Here is a 13,679-nt window from a genome sequence, read left to right as displayed (position 1 = left end):
AAAAGGGAGAGCATTGTTACACCTAAGTGGAGGGGGAAGGGGAGGGGAAAGGGAGCAGGGAGGAGAGACTCAAGACAGGAAATAGAAAAGGTGGGGAAGAATAGAAGAATAGCATATGTGCAAAAAAAAAAGAAAAAAAGAAACCGCTACTGCAAGCCCAGGAACTGCCCTGGGCCCGCAAATGCAGCCAGGCCAGCAGAAAGAGCGGAGGCCAGGGAGCCCCAGGCAACCCCCCGCGGCCGAGCAACCCCCCAGATGCCCCCAAGATCCCACGCCGAGAGGCAGCCACCGCCCCCCACACACACACATCCGAGGAAGCCCCAAGCAGCCCAGCACCCAGCGCATCCCCCCACCGACCCCAACCCCAAGGCCCCCCGCCAGCATCCAGCCCCCCCCCACCCAGTAGGTCTCCGCTGCTGGGGTCTCGGGGCGGGGGGCTCTCTGGGCCCTCCCCTCGGGGGTTGGGTGCTTGGGTGGGGGTTGGCGGGAGGCCTTGGGGTTGGGGGTTGGGGTCGGTGGCGGGATGCGCTGGGTGCTCGGCTGCTTGGGGCTTCCTCAGAGGTGTGTGTGGGGGGCGGTGGCTGCCTCTCAGCCTGGGATCTTGGGGGCATCTGGGGGGTTGCTCGGCCGTGGGAGGGTGGCCTGGGGCTCCCTGGCCCCCACTCTTTCTGCTGGTCTGGCTGCATCTGCGGGCCCGGGGCAGTTCCTGGGTTTGCGGTAGCGGTTTTTTGCACATATACTGGTATACGATGCACTGGCACGCCTTGGGATAAAACTCATACTGGGCTTAACTTTAGACATGTTAATCCCAAATACCTGCTTTAGGTACTACCACTCACTCATTCCCCCTGTCCACAGCCACCACCATTATAGCTAAGCTTCACTCATGTCACTATACTGGCTTGATTACGCAACATAATAAGCACAATATATTCTACAACTTCACATCTCACCCTCACTGTAAAACAATCTATTCTTCCTCACCCTCACTCTTACTCTCCTCCCTGCTTCCTTTACCCTCCCCCTCTCCACTTAAGTGTAACACTGCTCTCCCTTTTTATATCCTCTCTATAATAAAAGATTTCTTACCCTTCCTTAGGGAGGGCTGGTGATGGTCACAATTAAGCAACAAAATAAATCAATTTATTTTATTGCAATAACAAAACATGCATTGCTGTCTCATAATGATTGCACTTCTTGTAGTGTTGACCTTTGACAGCATGTGCAGACAAAAAAATAAATAAAAAATAAAAATAGTTATATTGTGAACCTGTTTATATTGTAGAGGAGATATTATATACATAAATGTAATTTGAGTCTAAACACACACACACTGCAGTCGCATTCTGAACGCATCTTATACAAACCCCACGGAAACAAACAGAGCAAGCCGCGGAAACAAACTAGCAAACATCTTCGTAACGGTTCTGGAACCGGACGTTAGGAACCGGTTCCTTTTTGGTACTCGGTGCTCAACCCTAGTGGAAATCCAGAATGACAGAGAATATTAGCCCGTACATTCCGCGGTCAGGACCCCTTATAGGCCGAACACAACGGTGTCAAAAAACAATAGCTGCCCGTTAAAATGCCTGAACAAAACCACTGGGACACAAATGAAACATAGGAAATTTATAATAATCGCAAAAAACAAAATAACACAAATACATTATGGCTGATTGATTAATGTTTCTGTCGATCCAGTCCTTGTATTTTTTCAGCGTAACAGGCACAATAAATTGACCAATGTGATCAAATGATCCGGCCAATTTTATATGCTAGCATTTTGGGTTCATTATTTTTGAATGTTGGACCAAAGCATTTCATGTAATTCAAATAAAGTTAGCCTGAATAAAAAGCGTGAAAGTGGAAGTAAAATCGGTTTTTTTTTTTTTTTTTTTTTTTTACACTTTATTGGGTAGATCTTGAAGCCACCAAGGTGGAGGTCGGGGATCTTGGGCTTGAAAAGGTTGGAGACCACTGCATTACAGCATCCCTATGGGATAGAATTCTAGACTTTGACCTGGCCACTCCAAAAACTTAATTTGAGCCATTCAAAGTAGGATTTCAGAGTCAGAAAGTCAGAAATGTTTTTAATGGCCATGTACAGTTTTAAGGACAGTACAAGGAATTTGTCTTGGTAACCCTAACCCTAAACCCCTAAACCCTTTGTAGCACAAGTTGAGAGCGCTTGAGTTTTAAGGCACAAACTGATGGCCGGACATTCACCTTCAGGATTTTCTGGTAGATGGCACAATTAACTGTTCCCTCAAGCAGGGAAGCAACCCCAGATAATCACACTTGGTATGCTGTTCTATAACACAGCATTTGAGAAAAGGCTTTGTTCTTTTTACACTAGATGTAACAAGCCACACAGCTTCCGGAAAGTTACATTTTTGTCTCGTCGGTCGACAGAATATTCCTTTAAAAGTCCTGGGGATCATCCAGGGCTCGAGACTGCAATCAAAATTGTCGTATGTGCAACCCTTTTTTCAGCATGTGAGTGAAAATTTAATCTGGTTGCGTTGGTGCGAGTGCTTATATGTTTTAATGCTCCCTCTAACACAGGCATTGTATTAAACATTGTGAATGAAAGTCACCTGTTTTCACAGGCTGAGTCAGTTTCCTCCATATCTCTCTCCTGTTCTGAACAGAGAGGCCTTTCACAGTCATGTGCACTGCACACCTCAGATCGTGTCTGAGTCAAGAGCGGAGCGATTTCAGAAAGTCGATGGACACAGGAGGGTGTGCGTGCATGTCTCTTCTGCTGTGCACCTGTGAATAGGGACTTCAAACAGGGCTCTACACTAACTTTTCCAGTGGAAGCAGTGGAAATTTGGTCGCACCCTTTTTTTGAACGGGGGGAGGGGTACAACATAGCCATGCATGCTGATGAATAGTTGACCTAACTTGCGTACCATAGTTTTGTATGAAGTAAAGATTGACAATGACGAGATATTTGCAAAATGTTTTCAGGTTTTAGTGACAATATTAGGTTTTTCTTCAACAAGCAGTGGCTGAAATAACAGGTAACTTATTTCATATAATTTTAAAAGAAGACATAACATTTTTTTTTTTTAATAACATCAAAGCATAACAACAGGTTGTTGTATTCTGTTTTTTTATTTTGCAGAAAGGCTGTACTTGAATTAACTTAACAGTAGTATAACAAACTTAGCATCTGCGTTGCTTCACCCCATGGAATTAAATTCAGAGGGTCCAGCTGTTATAGTGGGGTCTCCTAACCCTCTTCCCCTGGTCAGGGGTCTGCAACCTTTACTCTACAAGGAACAATTTAACCTCATCTCACCTGGATTAAAGTCCTCCTGGAGCCAAAAAATACCTTCTCAATGAAGACAATACAGTCTATTAAATTATATGCAGTTAAAATGATATAGAATAATGTTTGATTTAATTTGATTTGATTTATATTGATCATGTAAATGGCAACTTAAAAACAGTTTAAAATAAAATAAAATAACATCATAATTATAATTATAATACATAATTATAATTATACAAAAAATTGACAATCGACATAAAACAACAAACTAAACAATATTTATACTGGAAGTACACAAAACGACAACAGAAATGCACAAAAATATACAAAAGGCTCCAAAAACATATATTACAGAAAAATACACCAAATGACAACAAAAAATGAAAATGACTCAATATACACAAAACTAAATATTTATACACAAAATACAACAGAAATTACACTAAAAAAAACAAAAATACACAAAATGACTTTACAATCACACTACAATGGCAACAACAAATAATTATACAAAAAATGCATAAAAAGACAACCGTAAGATACAAAAATACTCATAATGACTCCAAAAACCTCTTTATAATGCTACAGAGTATGTTATTATTATGCCCATAATTGACAACTCTACTTAAGCGCCCACTATATGAATACAAACTTCCGACGGGCACTATATTAGTATCTATTAATTACAAGACCGTGTGTGTGTTTGTGGAGAGAATACCAGTGTGCGCATAGCACGAGTTTGTGCATCCATTATTTTGAACTTATTTGGTGTTGCAAAACGTTTATTTTCATTTCATTTTGAAATCACCGCGGAATCAACACAAGTTGCACCGGACGGAGGATTAGACCGGAGAGGGGGAGGGGTGTCTGAGCAGCCGTGCTCTCAAGTCTCAGGCATTGGGCGTGAGAGACAGGCATTTCAACCTGATGTGAGTCACTGAGTGCGTGCATTGTTTTGCATAATTTTTTTTCCAAAGAAAAAAAAATGAAAATTTTTCAGTCATCATTTGTCTACAGTATCATTTTGTAAAATAAATCATGAGAGAATCGAATTGTGAACCCAGTATTGTGAATTGAATCATATCGGGAATTGAGTGAATCGTTACATCCCGAGGCGCCATCAATGGATTTAGAGACGCACCTTGTTTACCACCCTTAATTTCAGATCTTCTCTCTATGTGTGGAGTGAAAGAATAACGTCACGTAAAATGCCTTGACTGACCAAAAAAAGTCGCTATATAAATCCAATGCATTATATATCAAAAAATGCGTTTATTATATTACCAATAAACGAAATATGCACACTTTAGAAAAACACTTTAAAAATACTTTTTACAATTTTATACCTTGGGGCATAAACCATGGGGAGCAAAAAATTTACGTCAACGTATTTATTAAGTTGACTCAGGGCTGGGCGATATGGCCTTTTGTAAATATCTTTATCATGATCACCCATCACCTAATAGTATCTTGTTTGCAATGTCTACCACCCTGAAACTCGAGGAGCTTGGAAGACTTTAAGATTAATAGATGATTGTGAACTTTTTTTTCTTTCTACAGGACCATCAGCAATCTTAAGCCCTCCCACCAACATCCGACTGAACTCCTACAACATGAACTTGGTGCTCAGCTGGGATCCCCCTTTGGGGGGACCTCTTGGTTTGTACTATAATGCTGAATACAAGTAAGTTTAAACTTAGTTTCAACCCACTTTGGATTATTTTTTTTTTTTTTTTTTTTTTTTTTTTAAGTTTAAGGATTAGAAGTTCCAATATTATGGGAATATACAGTAGTTGCTTAAAGAAATACTTAAATAACATCATGTACATGGCTCTACAATGCAAGCATTTTACTCACATTTGCGCCTAAAAAAACACTGCAACAATACCTTAGAAAGCTAACCAAGCCGTTTCTTCTACAATAGTTTAAAAGCTAAATATCCCACAATCCTGTGGTTGCAGAGAACCAATCATAGTTGTTCTTTGTAATGATGCAATGATGAACAAGTGCCACTCAAGAGGCCAAAGAGAAGATGCGCACAACACATTCACGCAAACTTTGTGATTTATGAAAATAAATGTGTGACAATATGCTCACTGATACGTTGACTATTACCCTGGCGTACAAACATTTTGGAGACGTAAGGAAGAACGTGCAAGTGGCAAATTGAAGCCAGGTTAATCTCATACGATTTAAATTGAATGCATGTACTTGAACTGTAAAATGTGCGTACAATCAATCTACGATCGGGCATACTGGTGCACAGTACCATTAACCTATGATTTATTAATCCTGATGAACAGCATGCTTAACCAACCTGTGCGAACGCTTTAATGTGCACATGCACCCTCTGTTGTGGACCTACACTTCCCAACATAAGGAGTTTCTCCTGTGAAGTGTTTAGGTGTGCCCAACTAACAGACACACTCCAACAATGCTATGACGACCTTAGGCTTTTTTTCCTCACCTCTGCCAGTATTTTGTTCGATGGCACTTACACTGATTAGAGCATTTTTTAGTGATGCCGCTACTGTGACCATCAAACAAATACTAGGAATCTAACAACATTTCATGATATAAAAAATCACAACATTGTGTAATGTAAAAATTAGGCAATATAAAATTAAAAGGAACACGGAATAAATTTAAGAAAAAAAAAAGTGGGGTGCAATGACATTTGACCCTCTTGCTTCCCATAATGGCTTACACGCAAGATGGAAGACAGCGTTGAGATATTGGAGGCTCTGTCAACTCATAAGTTGGTTGCATGTAGTGATGCACCGAAAAAACAACCCAGCTGAAACAGGGAGTGAGCAAACACCGCCGTTAGCCCGTGCTTGTCTAGAAACTGGCGAACGTGTCTGCAAAGTGGCCATATTTCAACACATTTGAGCACTAAAGCGTCTTCTAGCAGAGATAGAGACAGACCACAGTGAAAACAGTCCATCCCCGTCTGTGGGTCCTCTCTGTGTGGTGAGCTTAAAACATGAAGTAAGGCTAGGCGATATGGAAAAACAATAATATCACGATTTTTTTCTTTGTAAAATCATGATCATGAATTTCTAACGATTTTTTTATTCAGATTATTCAGACTATTTTCAAGTTATTTACCAGCAAACAAACCAATTCACCTACTTAAAATCATCGCCCTAAATGGAAAAAAGGGATAAAAGATAATTTAAGTCAGGGTACTTTTCAAACATTTTTAAAAATGTATGTAAGTAATTTATCAAACTTGTTCCAAGTATGATTAACATCAAACAAAAAGGCTGACATGCAAAACTTCATGTTCTTTTAGTCAGACACAGTCTTTTTACTTTGTTTAACTAAAGTTGTGTAGCATTAGCAACACTTTCTACATAACAAGGCAGCAGATCAGTTTAGTGATTTCCATTTGTTTTTGAGGTAACACACTCATGTTAATAAAATCCTACTTTAAGCATTGTTTTGAACCCCTCATTTCAAAGAGTTTGTACAGTCATATCCTTTACAATGTTACTGCTTTGGTTACATTAGGTGTTATGGACCAATAGTTTTCCTCAAAATGGCGATAGGCGATTCAAACTCGATTTACTGTATTTTTCGGACTATAAGGCGCACCGGATTATAAGGCGCACTATCAATGAATGGGTCTGACTGGGTCTATTATCATACATAAAGCGCACCGGACTATAAGGGTGGGCCTTATAGTCCTTATAGTCCTTGTTATTATTATTATTAAGGTGCATTAAGTGAAACAAAATAGTCAGATAAAGTCAAACTTTATTCAATTCATTAACAATAACTCTCAACATTGTTCAGGTTGAACACATAAAATACAGAACAATACACTCACTTTTTCAGTTCAGTATGTGGAAGCACAGTACTGGTACATATCACTCCATGAGGCGCCTGACTACGGTAGCCCTAAAGCGCCAAAAATCCATCAAGCAGTGCAGCTTCATAGTTTACCAAAGTTGTACAAAAACATTTTGACATATTAATTTCATACATAAGGCGCACCTGATTATAAGGCGCACAGTCATTTTTGAGAAAATTAAAGGATTTTAAGTGCGCCTTATAGTCCGAAAAATCCGGTATTCATTTTTTTCTGATACAGTTTTACAAGAAAAACAATAATGGGTCAAAGTCGGTTGATAAAAACACCCTTTTATTAATCATTTGCAGCACAATATCAACATTTTGTTCCACTTTTGACTGTTTTCTTAATTAAGGCTGAAATGCGTGTTACTTCTTTCAGGGCAGCTCTGAGTTGCTGAAAAGTATTTTTTATCCACAGTCAAGATGTGGTCCCTTTAAGAAAATCAGCTGAGCTGCTGCGCAGTGGAAAAGCGAGTTAAAATTTTTACAAAAGAGAAATACATGCGCTGTTTGCTCAAACGTTTCTCAGTGCTTCCAACACTCAGAACTGACAAGCAAACATCTGCACTGAGCCTCTGATAGGCAGCCGCTAATACAGAAAAAGCAGAACAAACTACATGTGTCCGTGCACTGGGGGGAGGGTGAGAGAGGAAGTGTTAGCAGAGCGTACTTCTGTGCTTATTGAGCTCTGATTAATTCTTTGGTGTGTCTGTACTGCTGATCAGAATCAGAATCAGAATCAGAAGAGCTTTATTGACCAGGTACAGTTTAGAACAATACAAGGAATTTGACTTGGTAGTTGCAGTGAAAGAAGACACATCAACACACCGGAGCAGCCATTTGCGGCGCCCACATATTTAGGTGAAAAAGGGATCAACAACAGGAGGAGAGGAGGGGTGAGGGGAAAAAAACTGCCAGTTTGAAACTGATTTCCCTAAACAGAGAAAGCTGTGTGAAACCAGGAAAAAAACAGCTTCCGCAAACATAAATGTAAGCATGACACAGTCAAACAACTCGAGACAAGGCATGTTGGAAGGGTTGGCTGGGGGAGGGGGTCGGGTGGGAAGAACAGCAGGATTTCAGCCGTTTGGGGACATGGGCGTGCTGCCAATGGGCGCTGCAACCACGCCTTCATGCAGCTGCGGATGGGAGGTGGGGAAAGATGGCCGACGAGGCATTTGAAGGTGAAGACTGTAGCTGCGCTGACAACAGCCAGATGACGTGTGGCAAAGTTCAGCATCAACAGTTCCAGGTGGGAATGTAGGGAAGGAGCGGGGGAGGGGAGTGGGGGTAAGAGCCGCCGTCTGCAGAAACTTCCTGGTGATAAGAGATGAGACAGCCTTGGCTGGCTTGGGAGCCGAAAAGGAGATAAGCAATGTGATTTGATACAGGCTATGTCAATTTCCAATAGCCTTCTGTCCTGGGTCAGAGCCCTGCTACATCCTTCAGAAATCACTTGCAGCTTTTCCAAAACAGTCGCCAGCGTAGTACGGACTTTTCGATAGATTTGGAAGCCACCAGCTCCGATCAGCAGCATGCCTACTATCATTGTTCCAATCATGTAGATGTCCTTCACGTCTTCCACGGAAAGGATGGACAGACACACAACTCGCCACTTGTTCCAAGGGTCAAGTGTGTATCCAGCCGCAAAAGTCCCGCTTGGACATGCAAGTTCACCACCCCCGGTTCTTTTCGTCGAAAAAATCTGATCGATTGCACTGAGAGACCAATTAATTAGTTCCATTATTCCGGTTTTGGATGAGTTGCAGAGAGAGGCTCTTGTTAGGCTCACAAGACCAGACAAAGCAGCAGCTGGGAGAGAGATAAGAATGGAAGGGAGGGAGAAACAGAGAGTGCGACTGTCTTCGTCGAGAGAAGCAAGAAGAAGCCTGACGAGCAAATGGTGTGATTTGGCAGAGGAAAAAAAACCTTTGGATGTGCTAAGCATGTATGGGCCACAGACATATGACACAGACAAGGCACCGCGAGGGATAAAATTTGCGCTACAGACAGTTCTTTGATCTTTAATCTATTTGGCAGATCGTCGTCATGTTTTAATCCTTCACGATCTAATATCGTAAGATCGCACACCCTTAACATGACGCCCTCATCCATACTTTTCCTATAAATATCCAAATATCACACAAACCGAAGATTTAAACAATCCATGTATCCTTTGTTCTTTGGATATTTTCTATCAAAACCAAATTTTACTTTTACTCTGGGACAAAAAAAGAGCAATGCATAATGGCGGGTTCACGCCAAACGTGTCAAAAGCATCAAAAGCGGCAGGTATACATTGACAATATATGGTGTACGTGCTTCTAGGGAGCGTCGGACATCCTGCTGCGCGTCCCGCGCCGTTTTGAAGCTTTTAGCACGGTGAATGCTTTTGACGTGCGTCCGGTGCCTCCAACGCGGCAGATGCTGGAGTTGGGATTGTTGAACTTTTGAGGCATATCGCCGCGCGTCGACCACTCGGGAGCGTTCCCCAACCGTGACATATTCAGAATGTGGGTGTGCGATATGACGATATTAGATCGTTAAGGATTTCAACATGACGACGATCTCCCAAATCACGGAGATCGTAGAACTGTCTGTCGTTCACATTTTAACCCTTGCGGTGCCGTGTCTGCGTCATATGTCTGTCGTCCATACACAGCACATCCAATGTTTTTTTTGTCTGCCAAATCACACCATTTGCTAGTCAGCATGTCAGCATTACAGACATTAATTAAGATGAATTAAGCGCTTAAACAGGGCAGAAGTACTCTCCGCTCCCCCTCCCCCCCCAGTGCACGGACACAGCGTTAGCTGTGCTGCTTCCTCCGTGTTAGCGGCTGTCTGTCTGTTAAACTCCTTCAGTTCTGAGTGTTGAAGCACTGAAATATGTTTGAGAAAACACTGCATGTGTTTCTCTTCTATAACTAACTCTGTCGCTGCGCTGTAGCAGAAAGCTGCTGCTGTTGTTGCTCACGGGGCTGTTTCCACATTCTTAAAGAGACAGTGTCCTGAATGTGATTTACTTTAAAAACTACTTTCATCAACTCAGAGCTGCCCTGAAAGAAGCAACACTACATAATTTAATCACATTTCAGCCTTAATGAAGGAAAAAGTCAAAAGTGATACAAATAGTTGTTATTGTGCTGCTAGTGATTAATAAAAGGGTCTTTGTGGCATTGTTCTCCACTGACTTTGACCCATTATTGTTTTTCTTGTGAAGCTATTAAAAAAAATAATATTATTTTGAGGAATAACATAGAGATATGAATATTGGTCCATATCACCCAGGCCTAATGTAACTAAAGCAGTAACATTTTATCTTGTAAAGAATATTATTGTCTAAACTGTGTGAAATGAGGCGTTCAAACACTGCTTAAAGTAGGATTTTATTAATATGAGTTTGTTACCTCAATAACAAATAGAAATCACAAGACTGATATGCTGCCTTGCTATGTAGCAAGTGTTGCTAATGCTAATGCTACACCACTTTAAGTCAAAGTCAAGTCAAAGTGTTTATTGTCATCTGTACAGTTAGAAACACGTTTCCCTGTACAATGAAATTCTTGCTTTGCCGACCGCCAGTGAATGCCTACGTAATAAAGGAATAAATAATAAAGGAATAAATCGAGATAAAAGAACTATAATAAATACAGTGGCATGCAACACTGTTATTCAACAAAACCTGAACATTAAATACAAAACACCTGTACAATTAAAAATACAAATATATCAGCTATACAGAGGAGAGGTGCTATATACAATGGTATGTGCATAAAAGCTGTTTCACAATAGAGAGACATGGTGTTAGCTGTGCATGGGCGCATCTAAAGTGCGAATGCAGGTGGTGTGCAAAGTTAAACAAAGAAGTAAAAAGACTGGGACTAAAATAACTTGTCAGCCTTTTTGTTTGATGTTAATTGTACTAGGAACCAGTTTGATGAATTGCTTGCATACAATTAAAAAAAAAATAAAGAAAAGATAATTACCTTGTCCTAAAGTATCTTTTATTCCCTTTTTCCATTTAGGGTAATGATTTTAAGAAGGTGATTTGGTTTGTTTTATTGGTAAATAACTTTAAAAAAGTCTAAATGATTTGAATGAAAAAAATCTTGATAAACGGTGATCGTGATTTCACAAAGAAAAAATCGTGATATGATATTCTTCCCATATCGCCCACCCCTCATTCAGAATGATGAGAGAAAAAAAAAAACACTAACCGGAGACAGATGGACCGGCACGCTTCTGCTGGAATAGAGTAAAATGATGAATAGAAACGTTATCAATACATAATTAAATCAAAATTAAAAAAAATGATGTTAAAGTGGTCATTTATGGTATTATAACGTGCAAAATAAATATATTTACTGCCCTCAAAAAAGCTGTGTAATTGTTTTTGCACACCAGCCTCACAGTCGATAGTCAGTCACCTGTTTATTTGGATACTATTTGGACCAACACTACAAAACAAAACATAAACGTGAGCAGCTTTTTATGAGCTAAAACATCCACAGACTGCATGAATACAGGAGCTGGACCAGAAAACTGCTGAAATAAATCTTAAACAGTCATATTGTGTGAGGAAACCTGGTTCAGGACCTGTGGAGGGAAATTATGGTGCAGAGGATAAATATCCATAAATATCCAGATATCCCATAAACAGAACAATGATTTTTTTCTTTAAACAGAAAAACACTGCTTATCTGGTTTTTGATTTTACTGTATATATGTTTTGGTTTTAATTTAAATAACTACACTGTTTATTTGTTATTTTGATTTGGTTTTAAAACGGAATAACTAAAGAACAAAGGGTACACGGATTAAAAATGAGCTATTACACAGCTTTTTTGAGGGCAGTAAAAATTTTTAATTTTGCACGTTATAATACCGCTAGCCACTAACAGCAGCCGTCAATACACATGGAAGTTGATCACAAGAAACAAGGAGCACCAGTAGATTAATTACACCACCTCGGTTTTCTTTAATCACATATTGTGAATCTGTTTTTTTATTTAGTTTTGGTTTTAAGTCAGCAAAACAAAATAACTGCATCATTTATTTGTTATTTTGATTTGGTTTTAAAACAGAATAAAGAACGAAGGGTATACAGATTATAACCACACCATTTATTTGGTTATTCTGTTTTTAAACCAAATAAAAATAACAAAGTCCGAAGGGTACATGGATTGTTCTTGGGTTATTTCGTTTCAAAACCAAATAAAAAAATAGAAAAAACTAATTGGTTTTTTTTGCTTCATTAATTTAAAACCAGAAACAGGAAAACGGAAAAACCAAATACTAAACAAGTGTATTTCTGATATTAATGGCAACATATTAAGCGCAGTTGATTATATCTATACCGGAAAAAAAATCTGTGAAAGCAGGTGACAACAGTTGCAAACACTGCGGCTTCTCGGGGGACTTGTAATACAGAATAAGGGTGCTATGTCAACTGTGTAAATCTCTTCGTAGTGATTAAGGAGCCATTTATTTCCCTAACTCATTAGTTTTCAGAAACTTGGTGGAATTTCTCAGATAGAACACATTTTTGCGTAGGTACGTCTTTTAAATTAATTATCTCCAGTCCGCAGTCTCCAGTATGCGTAAGTACTTTTCCTCTTACGCACTTCTAACCCTGAAATAAGTGCAGTGCCTCGATAAGGTGAAACATTATATCGCACTAGAAATATGGACTTAGTTACATTTGAAGCCTCACGGACTTGTGCGTCGCGCAGCAGCTGTGATTAATTAAAACTCTGACAGATGCAGACTTCTGTCCATGTTGGTCACAGTGACCAACATGGACATATTTTCATAATATGTCCAACGTAAAGTCATAGTTTGATCCACTACAGAGTGAAACAAGCTGTCATATGCGGATGAGGATAGACCAGAAACTGTTCCCACACATATTTTAATGAGGCTCAGCTCAGGTTGCTTTAAACAATTTATATTTAAAACTGCATATTATGGAAGCCAATAGTTCTGTTTCACTGCAAACATCCCTCTGTATTAAAGCAGGATGCTCTGCGGCCAGGTTATTTCCTCATATCTCCAGCTCATCTAGCTGTGTCACGCTTTACAGCGATGATGATGATTATGATGATGATCAAGGAGAGAGATTTTAACTGTCACTCGGACAGAATGCGGCTGGTCCTCAGTCACACTGCAATAATCTGATCAATGATCTGATCAAATTAACCTGATATATTGTTTATCAATGAAGGCGTTTCAAATTATGAGTGAACGTTGTAATTTTTACAGATTTCAATGACATTTATAAGTGTTGGGAAAACTCCATGTTCCGTGATTTATAGACAGTCCCAAAAAATGACATCACCGCCTCCTTTCCTTCAGCCCGCCTTCATTCACACATACGTGCTTTTTGGCTCCTTACGCGTAGTGGGCGTGTAGGGTGTTTTAGCTAAATAAGAGTTGTAGTATGACCAAATAAAGACTGTCCCTGCGCAACGTCTCAGCATCAGCTGCTCATAGGAAACAATGGGATAGTTCCTGCTAAAATGATCAATAATCATAT

The 13,679-nt window shown here is 39.9% G+C and overlaps 1 protein-coding gene across 10 annotated transcripts in view; it reads left to right on the top strand.

The window, feature by feature from the left end:
* LOC114455225 (interleukin-10 receptor subunit beta-like) overlaps positions 1–13,679 on the top strand; it is an 84,980-nt gene that overhangs the window by 5,831 nt on the left and 65,470 nt on the right. For all 10 annotated transcript variants that reach the window (XM_028436305.1, XM_028436304.1, XM_028436309.1 and 7 more), the window contains exon 2: positions 4,841–4,964. In XM_028436305.1, the coding sequence (XP_028292106.1) occupies positions 4,841–4,964 (124 nt within the window). The remainder of the gene's footprint in view (positions 1–4,840; positions 4,965–13,679) is intronic.

This window comes from Gouania willdenowi, chromosome 21 (genome assembly GCF_900634775.1).
Source record: "Gouania willdenowi chromosome 21, fGouWil2.1, whole genome shotgun sequence".
Classification (NCBI taxonomy): domain Eukaryota; kingdom Metazoa; phylum Chordata; class Actinopteri; order Blenniiformes; family Gobiesocidae; genus Gouania; species Gouania willdenowi.
Note: the sequence above shows the minus strand (reverse complement) of the source record. Positions and strands in the feature narration are given on the sequence as shown.